This window comes from Apiospora hydei (genome assembly GCF_038363865.1).
Source record: "Apiospora hydei strain CBS 114990 chromosome Unknown utg000004l_segment0_segment0, whole genome shotgun sequence".
NCBI classification, from domain to species: domain Eukaryota; kingdom Fungi; phylum Ascomycota; class Sordariomycetes; order Amphisphaeriales; family Apiosporaceae; genus Apiospora; species Apiospora hydei.
In genome coordinates this window covers 6,851,950-6,869,865 of record NW_027117363.1, presented here as the reverse complement: position 1 = coordinate 6,869,865, position 17,916 = coordinate 6,851,950, and the positions used below count along the sequence as shown (strand labels likewise).

Here is a 17,916-nt window from a genome sequence, read left to right as displayed (position 1 = left end):
AGCTCGTTCGCTTCAACGGCCTGGCCACAGGTTTATCAACAAGACTTTATCTATTAAAACATATATACATAAAGTACGCCATATACCGTTCCCGTTCCTCGCTGCTTCGCTGCAGCTAGGGCTGTCACAGTGCCAATGCGTGGCGACCAGGGGTCTAGGCAGAGGTGGAGAGCAGCGTGTAGCTACATGGGTGCGAAGTATACATACAAGTAGCTCGGGAGTTACTGTTCCACATACCGTTGATTGGGCTACGGGAGCTGGAGAGTATCCGAGGGGCCGCGGCGCGCCGTGATTCGCTGCGGGGGATCCCAGCCAGCGGCCAGGTCAAAGATCAAAGACTCAAAGGAAGGAATGAAGGGGGCCCCCGCCGCCCGATCCCAGCACGCTCTGTCAGCTGGATCTTGCGCCATACCCTACTTACGCAGTCCGCGTGTCCCTGTAATGTAACTACAGAGAAGGAGGGGGCTCTGTCGCATTACAAAGAAATAGCCCGAGAGATATATCCCAGGCAGCTCGGGGTGCCGGAATGACTAGGTCATGATATTGCTATAGAGCGTGTTTTTTTGCCTTTGGCCTCATGCCAGTTTAACCTTGACATGGACATATAGCGTTCCGGCTGGGTTCATCATCATTGCCTTGGCTGGCCTGGCATTGCCTTGCTTACCAGGTAGTAAGTAGCAAGTAGTAAGTAGCAGTGGCTTTGCCCGGGAATAGGACTCTGGACATGGGTTATAGGTGGCCGCTACTATAGAACGGGTTCTAGATCAGACAGCGTTCGTGACAACCGGGAAGAAAGGCGACTTGGGACTGTTTTTTGCTTGCTTTTTTCGTGCCCGACGGACGGATGATTCCATGGTTTTTGCAAGACACGCCTGAACAGCCCACCGTGTTCGAGGAGAGGGAGTCGGGCTTCTGCGGCATGCAGGTGCGCATGTATGTATTGCATGTGGGGATGGGTGATGATGATAAGAATACCTCGTACACATGAGCATCATTATACTCGGGGGCCAAGACGTCGCTGCAAAGCATCAATGTAATGTAAGTGTGTAAGTCCGAACTCAGTATGTGTAGATGGGTGGATGGATGGCTGCCCTGCCCTGCCCTGCCCTGCCATGTCATGTCCGCGGAAAAACAGAGTGCGGCCTGAAGAAGACCGGACTGGACGAGGCAATCACGACAGGAATGGATTTGGGGTGATAACCAGGGATACCTATATGTAATGCAACTTGCACTATATCACTTGCACCAAAGATCGAGATAGGCGCCGATCAATGGGGTGGATATGCCTGAACAAGTGAGATGTGTAGATCAGTCCGTCAGCCCTGCCCTCCTCCACACACGCCGCTTCGGTCTACTGCCACCCGCCACCAGTTAATGAATAATACCAGCCAGTGTGGTAAGGGTGGCTGATCGGTCGGCCGCCCCAAGAGACTACTTGATGGAGACGCGACGAACAAGAGAGATTTGGGCGCACCCTTGCTGATGTCTGTCTCTCCTCTCCCTTCCCTTTCCACATCCGCAGCCAGCTCGCCCAGTCCCCCTTCCAGCAAATGCACTGGAGCCGCCCGAGGTTTTGACATCCATACCAATCACCATCACAACCGGTATCGTGGGCCGGGCCAATCAGCGCTCTCCTCAGCTTCGAATGGCCCGGTGAAATTCTCCCATGGGCCCAACTACGGCAATAACCAACCCTAACCCAACCGAGCCGGACGGGGCTGCTGCATGCCATACTACGGTAACAAGCCGGGCGTGTGTCCTTGGGCCGTTGGTCGAAATCAATGAATGGATGATCCTTCCCACCAAAGAAGAGACCCAGTCGCCAGTTCTGGCCTACGCATGGTTGCATACATACATGCATCATGTACATCAATATACTATATCAATATACATTTACTTATCTCTGCTCGCTGGCTTCTCTATTCATTTCATGCGTCCCGCCCGCAGAGGGGCCGCAGCCGCACCTGGTGATAGGTCAGTATCGGCATCGCTCAATGCGCTGTATCTTCGGCCTCCTGTGCGCTCCTCCCTGTGGCGGCGCAGGGGGGCTTTGGCGTGCAGCGTACAGTAAGTAAGCAGCGAGCCGTTGGCGTGCTGCAGATTCTCACACTCGCTCACTCACGCACGCACTCACTCACTCACTCACTCTCACTCGCTCCTTCTTCAGGGAATTTGGAAAGAGAAACATCCGTCAGCTGATGAGCTGCAGGGACCCACTAATTGGCTGCCGGACTTGGCTCCGGACAATTATCTCCTGCCATCTGCCTACATCCTGAGGCCATCCTTCAATTCATTTTCCATCTATCTACCACTCCTCACTCCACTCACTCCCTTCACGGCAGAAGTTGCTTGCTTGCTTATTGTATATCTCAGAGAATGAGACCGAGTGTTCCCCCGGTCAGACCCCCCTGTCAAACAGATATCAGTTTCTGACGGCTATCTGGCAAGTGGATCGACGCTTCTCTTGACACATTTTCCAGGGTTCCCTTGGCCAGATCCACGAACCCAACATTTCCCAAAATGTCTTGCCAGGCCCAGGCCAGCGCTGCCGACGGGCCATGGGGATTCTGCCTTTGTCGTCGCAATAGACGTAGCAGCTACCGTCTAGTGCCCAGTAGCGCTGCTTCTAACTTTTGCCCTGCTCTCTCTCGTCTGATCTATGTAATTGATGTATGTAACGTAACGTGAGTTAGCCCTCAGCTTGACTGACAGACTGACTTTGAGGCCCAGGACGTGCATGCGTGCGTACAGTGTCCAGCTCGCCTTATGGAACCGCTGCGAGCCAAACTAATGTCAGAACTCTCTGGCGGGAAGCAAGTCTGTCCAGGGGGGGCGGAGCCTGCCCACCCACCTACTACGGTACAGTAGAAGAGGATCCCGGCAGCATCCTTGGATCTCTGAGCCTCTTTACCACTGCTACAGCTGCACTGTACCTACCTGCCAGCCAGCCAGCCAACCAACCAACTTGCATCCATGCGGCCCGACCTTGCTCCATCTGAATATACTTTGGTCGATGGGCCAAGGTGTAGTGAGTGGTATGTAGGGTCGGCACCTACGTTCATACAGTACAACTAACCAGTCGCCAGCAACAGGTAGCAACGACTTAACTTTGCACTCACCCCGCAAATGCATATCTTGTTTGGCGTCGCATATTGAAGGCTAACCTAGACGTTGTCGTTGGGATCTTTGCCGCAACTCCACGCCCGGATCAGCTGGGCCATGCTTTTCTCGCCTGGGCCTCCAGCGGCGTCCTGATGGTTGCCCGCAAGTACGTCGTCGTCTGCAGGCATAGAAGAAGAACTCGGGTAGGATCAAGCCAATTAGGCCCGGCTTGGGCCCACCAGCATGATTAGTCCATGTACAGTACCAACATGCCCGCCCCTGTCGAGATAGCGTTACGCTGGCAGAGCATCTTTCGTTCAGCCCCTTCTTGCCCGGGGTGCCAACAGTCAGTCGCATTGCAAGTCCCGGGAGCTAGAGGCCGAGGGTTGCAATGATGGCGCCTTGCTTTGGCGCCGCCCAACATCAGATGAAGACGCACAACCTGCTTCCTTTTTCCCCTCAAAAAGGAGTCAGAAAGTCGAAACCAACATTGGCCCCCCCTTCCACCCCCTTGCTATCAGCGGATCCGGACTAACATGGGTATGCTAGTCGGCTTTTGCTTCCAAGTTGGAGAAGTCGCTTTGGGGGAAAAGACGTCTTGAAGGTGACGATGCAGCACACTCTCAACTCTCCTGATCTAACTACGTCTTTAAGCGCTTACAATTTATCACTGGCAGGGAATCTTGCGCGGCGGCGAAGAAGCTCTCCGAGAATAGAATAATTCCTACGTGGCAGCCCGGGCGGCTCCGCTGCTTTTTCCGAGAAGAGGACTCTCGGCCGATAATATGCATACATAGATTCCGCCCTGATTCCACCACCTCAACCCGCAGCGGGTCAAATGCACGCGCGAAAGGGCCCCCTTTCACTATCTCCACCCCGTGTGTCCCATCTGAAGCAGAGATAGCTCGCAAAAGATTGCTCAAGTCTACTCCCACATTCCCGGGATGCGGCACGAATCTAGGGGGTGTGGCCGGGGGGACGTCGCGCTATCGGCCTCAGCAACCGAAATCGAAAGGGCCAAGGGAACGAATGGAAATCAGGGCATTGCATATCCATAGGCTTTCAGGCTATCAGGCTGTTATCTTTCCCTCCCGCCCTCAGAGCTGCAGGTGCGATGCGGAAGAAAGCATAATAGTTCTCTCATCTCTCCTGCTTCGGGACTGGCTGACAGCTCGCTTCCCAACTTGACAACTACGATCCTGGTTATACGCGCACCAATGTGAGCGCGCCTTCTCTCGGCCTTGGCTCCAATGCACTTCAGAGGGAGGAGGCGGAGGAGGCGGAGGAGGAGGAGGAGAGAACAAGCACAGAAAGTATACATACTAGGTACTACAGAAAGTGCTGGCCTGTATGCAGTGCCTACGTTCTGGGTTCATAGGCGTCGAGTCTCGGCGGGAACGACAAGCTCCCGCGCATGCGCTGAGCAGTAGGCAGGCAGTACAGTGCCAAAGCCAAAAGCGGCACACCCTCTCCGGCCCAAATGGCCTCACGCCATTAAGCTCACCCGGGCATCCACTAAGACATGGTGGGACCGCAGGGCTGAGCGCGGGAGAGACAGAGGAAAGACAGGCGGAGGAAGAGAGAGAGGGAGAGAGAGAGAGAGAAGGAGGGGAGGATCGCCCTGAAGTTAGAAATATGGGACGTTGTTGTTCATCCTTCCTTTGCTCTCCGTTTCCAGCTCCACGTCACTAGCTTGCCAAACGTTATTCTGCGGGTACGAAGCTGGGGAGCATAGGGGAAGACTAGGAGGGACTAGAAGGACTGGGGGAGACACCGATGGGGAAGAATGTGTTTCCTGGATACTTGTGCTGTAACGTTGGTCACCATGACCCAAAAAAAATCCCCGTCTTCTGTTCCTGACTTCATAATGCGCCATAGTCTAGTATCGCGCGAGTCATTATCGGCCTCGCGCTGGTTTACACTATCCTTGTCAACAGCTAGAGATCAGACCAGGGGCCGGAGGAGAGGATAGTTGGCTTGCTTGGTGGACATGAAACTTTTTGATATATGCAGTTTGAAACATTCGGTAGAGTAGGTAGTTCCTCGGCACGGCGCTGCCGAGTTGCTCTTGCTCTTGCCCTTGCTCTTCGGCAGTTTGTGCTACGAGGATCTGGCATCATCGGAGGGTGTTTCCCAGCGTCGGGGTCCGCCTTTGATTCTTTCTTGGCCCAGTCTGCCCGCAATGGTTGTGGGCTAGGGCGGAGAGACGGGAAGTTGGAGCGGGTCCCTGGTTTTGGAATTGTCCGCTACTGCTACTGAGAGAAAGAAGTGGCCGGGGAGGGGAAAGCAAAAACGCAGCAGCTTCAAGACAGGGTATGAGTTTGCGAACAGGGTCGAGGCCCCGTCGGTTTCTTCTTGACAGCGCTTGTTTGGTGAATGTATCTGTTCTTTCGGCCTAGGTACACTTCGCATGGCAATAAGAAAGCAGCCAGGGGGGGGGCAGGGCTTCGGACGCACCGCACTGTATCATAGTATCTTGTCCACATACATGCCCATACCTACTCTACTACCTACGGGTCGGTGCTTGAAACCGGCGCTCTCTTACGTGGCGATGAGAAGCGAACCATACTGTCACGCTTGCCGGGTTCTGGCAAAAGCCAACCTGGCTAGTAGGAGGTCTGCATATGTGTAATATAGTAAGAGGTAAGCACAGCAATAAACCAATGACACCAATTTTCCGTGTTCCTCTATCGATCTGGGCCACTGCCACTGGGGCCCAAATTTCGAGAGAGGTTACTACCTCCGACGCGAATCCTTGCCATCGCATCAATGCGCCGAAGGTGACAAGGGGCGAAGAAGAAGAAGAAGAAGAAGAAGAAGAAGCAGTAGGAGGAGGAGGCGGGGAAGAAGAGCAGCAGCAGCAACAGCAGCAGCAGCAGCAACAACAACAACACTGCCCCTAGCAAGAGCTATCGCTGCACATCTCGAGTAATTACTAACAAAAGCATGGAGGTCAAGATGTCAGAGAGCTTGGCATGGCCGCACCAACCAAAACACTACTGACTGCTACTACGGAGGACTTTCCGCGAAGTCATTTCTCGTTGTACACAGGCGGGGAGTCCGCGAGGGCGAAGGGGGTAAAACCCAACTGCTCGTCCCATCCGCTCCCCTCCTTTCTCATTAGCTTCTTCTCCCTGTTCTTCTTCTTTTTCTGTCACTTTACGGGGTATGGAGCAGGCCCCGTCCGCGGAGGCGAAAACGACAGGCGCAAGGAATGCCATTCGAGGCCGTGCGTTTCATTACATATATGAGCGAGCCCCAGAGGACGTATGGACGTAGGTGCCTGGATTGGGGTTGGGGTTGGGGGAAGCCAGCCTCGGTTGTCCGGATCCGGCATATCCATCATCTGGATTGGCAGCAGTGCATAAAGTAAGCAGCAACCACCACTGGCAACTACCACATATCACAACGACACACACGCACACACGGGCACATTATTATTACACGACATAAAAACAAAACGGGAGCGAATGAGAAGCAGCGGATCGTCCTCCTCTGCCTCGCCCCCCTTCTCTACCTGAAGCTCGGCTGCAACCCTGACTAAAGGATGTGCACTTCTTTCAGACGCATCTATACCTGTCTGTACCACATACCATGCATGCCTGGGTAGTACCAGGCGACAGTCAGACAGACGGCCAGGTCGGTGTGCCCTCTCCTTTCGAACAACTGCTCTCCCCTCTCGGTGAGGATGCAATGCAGATGTGCTATTGATTGTCCAGATGCCGCAATATGATTGACTGATTGATTGATTTCGACGCCTCCCGCTCCTGCCGCCGTCCGTACATGGCATATGGGCTTGTGCTTGTGCTAAAGAAAGCCACCTCGAATTTCAATTGGAAGCCGGGGCTCCCTCCACCTCCTCCTTCTTTCCTTCCTCCCCCGTCCTTTCCTCTCTTCCTCCTCCACCGGTTGCTGGGCTGTTGGTTAAAAGAAAAGAAAATGGAATTCAATTATCAATTCGCTCCGCAGCCCCAAGAACGGCGCAGCGCACACACACAAAAATTCCCTGGTCTCTCTTTTTTTTTTTTTTTTACTTCTTTCCTTCTTTACTTCTTCCCTCCGCGCGCGCAGGCAGACACACACCGGTCGGCCCACCCGTCACACTGCCAGCCCAGCTAGCCACACTCCCTCCCTCTTCCCTTTCTGCTCCTAAAAAGCGCCTTTCCTTCTTATTTCCCTCTCCCTCATCCCCATCTCCTCTTCATGGTTCATTCATGGGGGGGGGGCTTTTCTGACGGGGGTTAGGGAGGGGTATTTCTGTTTCTTACTTAGTTCCCACTCTTGGTGACATGCCCATCCATATCCCCGTAGTCCTCCCCGAGCAGCCTCTCCCCGTCGCCGCCCCCGACGCGGACGGGCTCGCACTCCTGCAGGAAGTAGAGCATGCGGCACCACTCGGTCTCGCTCGGGTTGCGCCACGCGTGCATGGTGCCGCGCTGGACAGCGAGGTCGCCCCGCCGCATCCGCCGCACCTCGCCCGAGTCCAGCACCAGCTCCACCTCGCCCTCGAGCACGACGCCGTAGTCGAGGCTGACGGTCCGGTGCATCGGGCTCACCGACAGCGGCGGCACGTCCACGTAGCGCGCCACGGTGCCGCCGGGGACCACGATGCCGGGCGGGTTCGAGAGGAGCGGGGTGTAGGCCGCGATGTCGGCGCCGTCGTTGAGCGAGACGGGGGTCTTGGTCGTCGCGTACCCGAGCCCGAACGAGGCGCCGTTGTAGATGGTGGTGCGCGGCAGTTCGGTCGGCAGCGCGTCCGAGAAGATGGCTTCGCCCGCCTCGTTGTGGTCCGTGATGAAGCGCGAGACTTTGGGTAGGTTGTTGGGGGTCGGCGGCGTCTGCTGTTCCTTTGGCGCGGAGGACGTCATGATGGGTGGATGGGCTGGTTGGAGAGAGTATATGCTCGCTTTCAAAGACTACGCTTCTGCTCGTAATGTATGGACAAAATGTCTGTTGGTTTCTGATTCAGGTATGTGAGTAAACGACGATCTGTAAATGGAGTGTTTAGATGTTCGGACGGCGAGTAAGTTTCGTGTCTTGTAGTATCACAATCACGCGAAAGGCAATGGCAGTCACGGTGCCGTCCCTATCTTTCCCCCGTTTACCCCTCATCTCGTCCGAAGATCCAACAACCGACTCACACACAGAGCGTCGGCATTCATGCATTGCGATCAGTCGTGGAGACCCGCGTGCGTTCCTGGCCAGACGTCGGTCGGATATGTGGAGGAGGGGGAAAGAGCCGGAGTGGGGGGATCGGCTATCTTTGTGCTACCCCATGACGATCAGGGGCCCGCTGTCAGTGACTAGTTGGTTTGGATGTCGTACCTGGTCAGATCAGTAGATCATCTTATTAGTAATTAGCTTGCATGTGAGATATACGAAATACCAAATACGATTGTTTAGTGATCAACTTCTCATGATATGTTCACGCTTACAATATAAGCTCAAGGAAAATACTGGTTACCCTCGTTCCATACACTTGTTAGATTGCACAGAACTGGAACATATATAGAACATAATAGCTGTAAATTATACACATATAGTTGAATTTCATACACTATGAGTATATGTAAACAAACCTCAAGAGGCGGTCCGCCGTTACACAAAACAACAAAAGCACACATAACCTGCCTACTCGATCCTCCGGCAAGACGACACATCAGGAACCCCCGTGCCCTCCACCACCGTAGCCTCGACCACCCTATACACCGGGATCCCGGCCAGGACCGATGCGACGTGGTGCAGCGTGGGCAGAGTCTGCCAGCTACCCGCGTCGAACTTGAGGCTCGCCTTGCCCGCCGTTGCCCTCGACTCGACCGTCCGCGCCGCCGCCTTGGCCTCCTCCGCAGCCGGCGCCACGCAGGCGTACTCGACGTCGGCCTTGCCCGGCTGGCCCGTGGCTGGGATGTACTTGTAGGTTAGGATATCGGGTCCTTCTTCCTTCTCCGCTGCTACATCCGCTCCCTCCCTGATGTAAATCGTCTAGCGCAATCTCCATGAACTTGGCGCCACGCCAGGAGCAGCGGGCGTTGTAGGAAGTGGCATTGTTACCGCTGCTGCGATCAATGTCTATGTCACAGAACGTCTTATTGAACCCCAGCTCGTCCCGTCCCGTAATGACGGCGTCCGCGAGGTTCTCGAACAAAACGGGCAGGTAAGTCCCGACAACAGGGGGCCGGCCTTCGGGAAGTAGCCGACGCCGTGCAGGTACAGGCCGCAGTGGCTGTAGCCGCCGCCGCCCAACCACGCCATGCCGTCCAAGGTAGTGACGGCGACGCTGGCGAGACAGACGGTGGCCGGGCTCAGGAAGCGGAACGCCGGCGTGGGGAACAGCGACTCAAGGTACGTCCTCGACGTCTCGAACTTGACCGTCGTGTTCACGAAGCGGCTCTGGTCGAGCCCCGATCGGGGCCGGCCGTACACGTCTTGTCGCGGGCCGGGGGCGGGCCCGAAGCCGACGGGCATCCGGCGGTAGAGATCCGGCTTCTGGGACGAGAGCCACTCATTGAATACTCGGGTCGAGTTGTCGAACTCATCATGTCCGAAATTGTAGGCTGTGTACTTCATCACTGCGATTCATGTCAGTGTAAGCGATAATAGCAACCAACAGGGGGTGTTTGCATGATACAAAAACTTACCGTCAATCTGTGGTACACCATTTACCCAATCTTTACCCGACTGTCTTGAATATTCCTGAATGTTGTGTGCCCTGTCGTATCTGATCTTCTCATACAGTCGAAGCCTCTCGGGGACATCCTTGGGCGCAGTCCCCTTGGGCAAAACGACGGCGAGCGCAGCGGCATCTTCCATTGCCTGGCCGGCCCCTTGTCCCTGGTGAGGCGTGAATGGATGCGCAGCGTCTCCAAGCAAGGCCACGCTGCCCCTGACCCACGACGGGAGTTTGTCCATGTCCAGCAGCTGCCATACTTTGAGCTCCTCCGGGCTGACCTTGCTTATCAACTGCTTCAGGGCCGGGTCGAAGTCCTTATAGACCTTGAGGACCTGCTCGAGACTGCCTTGCTTGTTCCACTCTGTATCTTGGTTATCAGCACAGTATCCGAAACGCCCATACAAAGGTTAAAGGAACGTACCATCACTCGGCGAAGCATGTGAGAGGTCAGCTGGGTGGATAAGGACAAAGTTCAGCGTGTCATTGTTGTTGCAGGGGTACATGACCACTCTGCGGTCGTCACTAAACCACATGCAGAGGCTGTCGACCCTGTCGACGAGCGGCCTTGTCACGGGGTCGTCGAGCGCGACCTGGCGAGGAAGGAGGAAGCGAAAGGCCGCTTTGCCGGACCCAAACAGCCTGGTCTCTGGCCCGCCGAGCGCCTTGCGGGTTTTCGACTGTGTATCCAACCGTCAGTCTGTTCCATTTCATACGGTCTGGCAGGAAGAAGTAGAGCAACGTACGTATATACCATCGGCTCCTATTATCAGGTCCGCCGTCCTCGTCGACCCATCGGCGAAGGTCAGCGTACTGGCATCCGGGTCAACGCCGGTGACCTTGCTCGACGTGTACAAGGTGGCGGGCGGCCCCGGCGCGTCCTTGGCCGTCGCCACCGCCTTGAGGTTGTCGTGGAGCGCGACACGGTGCACCAGCTGCCAGGGGTGTTGCCACATCTTGTTGGGCATGGTGAGGTCCACCTCCTTGATCACGCCTCCCGTGTATGCGAACTCGACCACTTTCGTCGTGTTGCAGGCCCCGAACTTCTCGGCGTAGATGCCCCATCTCCGCAGCAGCCCGTTACTGTTGGGCGCCAAATGGACCGCGGCCCCGGTCTCGCTGGCCAGCGAGGATTGTTCATAAAGCTTTTTCTCTTGGGTCAGCGGTCATGTGACGAGCGACGACGATCTCGCGGTTCTTCTTACATCTACAATGTGGCCCTGGCGACGCAGTGCGATGGCCGCAGAAAGTCCACCTATACCAGCGCCAACCACGGCGATTTTCAGCGGCTCAGGGTAGTCGTGAACCAGCGGGTTAGACTTGGTCGCATCGACCACCGGCGCTGTCGTCCCGTTTGACGCCATCGTACCGTGTAACAGTAAGCTCTGGCTAGAGTCACAGCGGAACTCAAACTTTGGCTTAGATATTCGGAAACAGAAGGAAAGGGAACGGGGCAGATGCAAATATCACAACACAAAGATCAAAGCAAGCATGTCATAGTCAGAGCTGGACGAGACGTTGAAGTCGCGACAGTTAACTTACCTTAGCCAGCCCAATGGGATATGACCGACAGGCCTCCCGGACAGATTCCAGACTCCGAGGCATGGGGTGCATCATGTAGGCTACGCGGAATTAGTCCATGATAGTCGCCCAATGATGCTAGCGGCCCCCTCCCAGCCGGGCCGGTAAAATATGCAGTGGGAGTTGGAACCACTACATCAATTGATGTCAAATTGGGGGTTTGGGTACAGGCAGTCTCCAGGAAGCCCCAGAAACCCTTCCGAGGTGGAGGGCCGAAATTAGGGCGAGCAGGCGAGTCCGAGAGAAACTCATCTGCCATGCCCCGCTTTCTTGGTCTCCGTCTCTCCGTTTCTCTGTCTCTCTGTCTCTCTGGTCTCTGGCTCTCTCCCCCACGCCTCCAAACGACAACCCCGCTTGACGTGTGTAACGTCCAATGATGCATACCTGGGATCTTAGGTAAAGTATACAGACAGCCATGCCGGCGATGGAAGAAGAGGGCTAGAACAGCCAACGACAGGCGAATTGGTATGCTATACACTGCCATTCTTCTGGAAAGACGAGGGCGTTTTCTGGAGAATCAAAGACGGAAGCAGACGCTGGACAAGCAGCCACAGCAGGGAATCCAGGATGTGACGTAGAACCTGTGCACCGATCATCCCTTACAGTCAGTCACTTGCCGACTTGGTGAGCCTGTAGCCTGTACGACTCCGCTCCAACACCGGGTCCCAAATTCCTCGTGTGTGTATCCCAACTACTTCTTATTTCCGTTACGTCACAGAGAGAGAGAGAGAGAGAGAGAATCACCAACGCCCACCTATCTATCTACCTGCATGTCCCGTGTGAGCGTGTGATCATATACCACCGTTATTACCATGGCCACCGCCGACGAAAGCATGAGCACCTGGTCCGACGCAACCCGCACCGTTAGAGAGGACGAGGACGCGGAAGGCGAAGATGGCGGAAACGGCGGAGGAGCAGAGCAGCAGCAGCAGCAACAACAGCAACAAGAAACCGTGCGAGTCAGCCCCGTGGCCCTCATTACGGCCGGCAGCGCGGGGGTGGGCGCGGCCACGGCGCGGCTGCTGGCCCGGCGGGGGTACCGGGTGGTCATCAACTTCAGCCACAACACGGAGCGGGCGCGTAAGGTGGTGGGCGAACTGCAGCAGCTGTCGCGCCTGCCGGCCCACGAGATCCAGAACGACGAGCACGAGCACGGCAACGCCTACCTCGCCATCCGCGCCGACCTGGGCCGCCGCGAGGAGATCGGCCGCCTCGTCCGCGAGACCGTCGTCCAGATGGGCCGCCTCGACGTCGTCTTCTCCAACGGCGGCTGGACCAAGTTCCGCGACATGACCAGTATAGAAGGTAATAAATATCCCAGAACCCACGGAAGCTACCGAAGTCCATTTCCAAGATTCACCACGCTGACCGGAAGGGGGTGGGGCTGGGTGAACGGCAGACAACACCGTCGAAGAGGACTGGGACATGTGCTTCAACATCAACGTCAAGTCCCACCTGTGGCTGATGCAGGCCGCCAAGAAGTACCTCGACGAGACCGAGGGCGCCTTCATCACCACGGCCTCGGCCGCCGGCATCTACCCCAGCGGCAGCTCGCTCGCCTACTCCGTCACCAAGGCCGCCCAGATCCACCTCGTCAAGAACCTCGCCGTCATGGCCGCGCCCCCGGATCCGCGTCAACAGCGTCAGCCCGGGGCTGCTTTTAACCGTGAGTATTGTTTATGCTTTCTTTCTCCTCCTACTAGAAAACAACTATATATATATATATATATATACATATATGTATACATGTAGCTAAGACCAAGTTCCAGGAATGGTCCGACCGGTTCTCCGAGCAGGCCAAAGACGCTTACCGCCAGAAGACGAAGCTGAAGCGCTTCCCTACCGTCGAGGTCAGTAATTGCAGTGAAAGTAGTATGGCGACTATACCACATCACCCCCACCGCCCCTTGTCAGAGACCATCTACAGTTCAATAAGATTCACCCACTCACATAACCATGTTGCTCACGCTGCTTTGCACAGGACGTCGCCGAACAGGTCCTCACATTCGCAAAGAGCAGGAGCATGACGGGCGTAAACATACCACTGGATGCGGGGTTCATGGTTTGATTTTTGCATGAGAAGAACTTCCAAACCCCTCGAAGCTGCCGCCACATCTTTGTCCAGCATCTCTAGATCAGATCGGGAACGCATGGAGATACCCTCGGGCTAGAGAGCTCGGCGATCTGGGGGTGGCTTGAGTAGCGGCGGCCCGTCGCGAAGGCCGAGAGAACGGCCGAAACCCGTTCGTTTCAAGTAGAGATGGCTTGAACGTTAAAAATATCATAGCACGTGGAAATATCGCATAGCAATGTTCTTTTCCCCTTTCGCGATACAAAGTTAGGTTCTCAAGTGACGTAACCCCTAACGGAGTAGGTGGTCCAGCCTTTAGTAAGAATTGTTAATAATTTAATTAACGTGGTTTATTACTACGCGACGTATATTACTTAGCGACGCACTTAAATTTAATTTTAATATAACTTTAACGCGCAATACTTTTATAATTATAATACTTAATTAATCCTAAGAAAATCGGATAGTTTTAATAATTTAAACGATATAAAACGGACCGAATTAAATAAGTTAAAAAGTAATAGTAAAAGCTTATAATATACTCGAATCGATTTTACGTTATCGAATTTACGGCCGAATTTTAAAACGCGAAATCCGACCGAAACGACGTAAATTAAATTTAATTAAAAAGGAGGTATTTCGTAAGCATATAATTAATTTAAATATCCGAGGGATAGCTCTCGATCTCGCTAATGTAAAAATATAGCTAATTTTTTTACCGCGTCGCGCGGCGGCGACCGCGTCGGTAAACACTAAGTTAGGCGCTTTATCGACCGTAACCCGGATTTAAAAACTAAAATAAATCGTCGGTATAATTATTAAAAAGCTTTTTACGAAGATTTTAAAGTTATTTTCGGCTAGTTTACGCTAGTCGTGAATATAAAAGCGAAATACGAGATCGTCGACGAAAATATTTAAAATTTCGACGAGACCGGCTTTATAATAGGCATAATCGGGTTAATACTCGTCGTAACACGCGCCGAGCGGCGTAGAAAAACGAAGTCGGTCTAACCTAGTAATCGGGAATAAGTAACGGCGATTAAATACATTAATTCGCAGGGCTAGTATATTCCGCCGTTTTTAATCGTTTAAGGTTAATATTACCTCGCGAACTAGTTTCGTAAAACCGATTTACTAAGCGACTAAGTAATTAAGCCGACTTTTAATAGTTAAATTAATAACGAGATAGGTTTAAATTAAATTAAGTATTTTAATAAATACATTAAAGCGTAAACGAAAAGTTTCCACCGTTTCTTAATTATCGATAGCTATAAAAGCTATATTTCGGCCGAATTTAAAGTATATTATTAAAATAATAATATTATTATACTCGGTATACCTTTTTATTTATTTCATCTATTTTAACTACTCGATATAACACTTTATTTAGCTTTAAAGCGTGCTTATTTAAAAAAATCGAGCTGTTTATTAAGGCCTCGATAAATTACATTATAAAGCTCGAGTTTTTTATCGCCTTTAAAGCCGCGTATTTCGCTATTTTTACGGAAAATAACATTAAATCCGGATTTAACGCTTTTAATTTAATCCTTTATAATCTCGACGAGGTAATTAATAAGTTAAATATACGTCTTTAAACGCTTACACTTAATTTATCTCGTTCGGGGACGGCTAATACTTATAACCTTTAAACGCTGTTTAACTTTTAATAAATAACTAAGCACTTTATTTATATTAAAAAAGGGTGTCTACTTATTAAAAAAAGCTTTTCGACGCCGATTTTAAATACGGTAAATTAAATAACGAAGAGTATAATTAAAATAGCCTATAAAATAACCCTTATACGCGATAAAATATATATGTTAAAAGAGGTTAATTTAACACTTTTTAAGCGCCGGAGAGCTAAAAAGTCGCGAATCTAACTTAGAAGAGCCCTTACTATTAAGGAATCTTAGCAGCTATAGGACGAGAAAGTAAAAGGGAAACGTTTAGCGCCCGATAAAAGTAAAAATAGGGGTTCGTCAAAGCGGAGGGCGACCGGTAAAAAACGCTGTAGTGTTTGCGGCGAAACAGGTCACAATACGCGAACATGCGAAAAGGATATAAAATTAAGCGAGGAATCGGATAACGAGTAGTTTTAATTAATTTTAAGCGTTATAGCTGAATTAATTAATATAAAAAGGTCGAGAAGTGAAAAAAGTGCGTCGCCAAGTGATATACGTCGCGTAGTAGTAAACCACGTTATATTTATTTATAATTATATTCTGTTTTTCTTTCTTTCTTTTATTAAGGAATTATTTACTACTATAAGTCCATCATGAACTTGTTTAGTAAGATAGCACCGGCCGCAGAGGCCAACACCAGCAGGGTGTTCAGGCTTCCGAGGTCGGTAGTAGCCGCTGATGCGAATGGGACAGCGGCGGTGGCGGAGGCGGCCACTGCGCTAAGCGTCTCGGCGCTCGCCTTATCCATGCCCGTGGCGCTCGACGCCGTTGTCTGGGCCGCAGATAAGGGGTCGATATTGGACGTCGAGGGGGAACCGCCCGACATTGTCGCGGTCGCGGTCGCCGACGAACCAGGCGCCAACGAGGAGCCCGTCGGGGCCGACGGCGCCCTCACCTTGCCGCACGCGATGAGGCGGTCGTATCCGGACAGGTACTGGTCCTCCCACCATTGCGACTCGTTCACGAGCGAGTAGTAATTAAATTCGTAGCGCGCGCCGGGATAGTCGTGCGCGTTCTGGAAGTAAGTGGACGAGCAGATGTCGTCGCATTCAAAGTCGTCGTCAACCTCGGCGTGTTCGGTCGAGAATTCGCAGAAGCTGCCGCGTCTATATGCGTGAGCGTGTAAGTAAGTAGTTCCCTTGGTATGCGCCATATACTAGGAAGGGGAAAAGAAATGAGAAACATACCCGTCCGTCCGACAGCTCTGCGCCAGGTGGTATTGGAAGATCTGACCCACGATGCCCACCGGCAAGTCCTCGTACTCGTAGGGCTTGGTCGCCTTGGTCAAGAGCTGGGCGGCGTCGCCCGCGTCCAACTGGCAGGCGGCGCGCACGCCGGCGACGTACTTCTCCAGCGCGTCCTTGCAGGTGGTGGTGCACATGGCCTCATAGTCCTTGGTGGTGGGCTTGAAGCCCGGGCGCATGGATGCGACGATGCCGAGGAGGGTGTCGGGGCAGGCGATCGGGGCGCTGTAGGCCTGGCGACATGGTTCCGAGGTCGAGGCCTTGAGGTGTTGGTTGTCGGCGATAAAGGCCCAGTCGGGGCCGGCGACGTTGAGGCTGAAGGCCGAAGCGAGGGATGGCGCTATCGAGAGCAGCACCAGCAAGGGCAGGAATAGCGCCGCCGCGTCCGAAATTGAAAGCATTTTGCCGGGTAGGGTGGCTTGTGAGAGGAGTGCGCGCTCTCCAAGAGCTTTACCCGGCAGACAGCGAATCAAAACCGAGGGTGGCTTGCCTGCTGTGCTGCAGACAATATCGGGAGGGAAGACAGCAGCTGAGGGGGGGCTGGCTGTAGGTATATGTAGGTGGTAGGTCGGTATGTAATAAGCAATAAGATGTAGCACTAATAGGGCAGCAGCTATAAGCCGAGCAGGGTCGTGGGATTAGTCGTGCCTGGCGCCCGAGACATAGACATGAAGAATGCAATGCAATTGCCGCTGCGGAAGAAGAATCAGGTATGATGAGGAGAATATTATATTAAGGGCTTGGGTTGGGTTGGCGAAGGCGAGGTGAGAAGCGAAAGCACGAGCAAGAAGTGTCTGGTCTGGTTTGGTTTGGTTTGGTTTGGTTTGGTTTGGTCTGGTCCGGTCTGGTCAGTCTCCGTCTCCTCCTTCTCACATCCGAGATTGTCGCCTTTTCGTGCTCTTGGCACCCAGACGGGACCAGACGGGGACCTGACCATTCGCTTTTTTTCCCTTTTTTTCTCTCTTTCGCAAAAGGCTCAAAAGGCCCCAAAAGGATCCAAGGCCCCCCCAAAGCCCCCAAAGGCCCTGTTAGGCCCCAATCATCAGCCAATTCTGCTCGTCTAGTGCGGGCCAGGTGCGGTCAATCGACGTTCGCTCGGCCGTCTTTCCGTGCCTCTGCCTCTGCCTGCCACCAGCTCCATCACCGCGGCCCCCCCAGCGAAAGCACGAATGGCCGGAGGACCCTCCAATCAAGTGTCGAATGGCCGTCCAATTATTGCAACGCCCCTCGGGCGGCCCTGGCGGCCCTGGCGACACATGGAGTCTCCTGGGAGTCTCCTGGGAGCCTTCTGGTATCAGCTGCTGATTCCCTTGCGCTAGATCCGCTAAAGCTCTCGCTAGGCCGCCATCCGACCCCACCAAACACCATGCCCGCCGCTCTTCGCTTTAATTAGGTAAGATTTGGACCTCACTAACCGATATCTAAACTGCGACACTGAGGCTCAACTTATGTCATAGCTCGGCCAACGACACGAGATGCTCCTTACTTATTAACCTAGGTAGGTCGGACGGAAAACATTGCACCTGCGCGCCCAGTGTGCACTCTCAGTCGCAATTCAGTCCTTTTTCC

At 53.4% G+C, this 17,916-nt stretch overlaps 5 protein-coding genes across 5 annotated transcripts; 2 read left to right on the top strand and 3 right to left on the bottom strand.

Moving 5' to 3' along the window:
* Nucleotides 1-5,765: 5,765 nt before the first annotated feature.
* Nucleotides 5,766-6,005, top strand: PG997_004684 (uncharacterized protein; the record flags this gene model as incomplete). The annotated part of the gene is made up of 1 exon (XM_066808999.1): nucleotides 5,766-6,005. The coding sequence occupies one exon, from the start codon at nucleotides 5,766-5,768 to the stop codon at nucleotides 6,003-6,005; it is 240 nt and encodes a 79-aa protein (XP_066672617.1).
* Nucleotides 6,006-7,370: 1,365 nt separating this feature from the next.
* Nucleotides 7,371-7,970, bottom strand: PG997_004683 (uncharacterized protein; the record flags this gene model as incomplete). The annotated part of the gene is made up of 1 exon (XM_066808998.1): nucleotides 7,371-7,970. The coding sequence occupies one exon, from the start codon at nucleotides 7,968-7,970 to the stop codon at nucleotides 7,371-7,373; it is 600 nt and encodes a 199-aa protein (XP_066672616.1).
* Nucleotides 7,971-8,733: 763 nt separating this feature from the next.
* PG997_004682 (uncharacterized protein) lies at nucleotides 8,734-11,133 on the bottom strand (the record flags this gene model as incomplete). Its single annotated transcript, XM_066808997.1, has 7 exons — nucleotides 8,734-9,002; nucleotides 9,058-9,238; nucleotides 9,301-9,671; nucleotides 9,741-10,133; nucleotides 10,194-10,449; nucleotides 10,516-10,914; nucleotides 10,975-11,133. 7 exons carry the CDS (start codon nucleotides 11,131-11,133, stop codon nucleotides 8,734-8,736), a joined length of 2,028 nt encoding a protein of 675 aa, XP_066672615.1.
* Nucleotides 11,134-12,162: 1,029 nt separating this feature from the next.
* Nucleotides 12,163-13,418, top strand: PG997_004681 (uncharacterized protein; the record flags this gene model as incomplete). Its single annotated transcript, XM_066808996.1, has 4 exons — nucleotides 12,163-12,655; nucleotides 12,750-13,016; nucleotides 13,103-13,200; nucleotides 13,332-13,418. The coding sequence occupies 4 exons, from the start codon at nucleotides 12,163-12,165 to the stop codon at nucleotides 13,416-13,418; spliced, it is 945 nt and encodes a 314-aa protein (XP_066672614.1).
* A 2,265-nt stretch (nucleotides 13,419-15,683) lies between these two features.
* On the bottom strand, nucleotides 15,684-16,748 carry PG997_004680 (uncharacterized protein; the record flags this gene model as incomplete). The annotated part of the gene is made up of 2 exons (XM_066808995.1): nucleotides 15,684-16,209; nucleotides 16,291-16,748. 2 exons carry the CDS (start codon nucleotides 16,746-16,748, stop codon nucleotides 15,684-15,686), a joined length of 984 nt encoding a protein of 327 aa, XP_066672613.1.
* Between the last annotated feature and the right edge of the window lie 1,168 nt (nucleotides 16,749-17,916).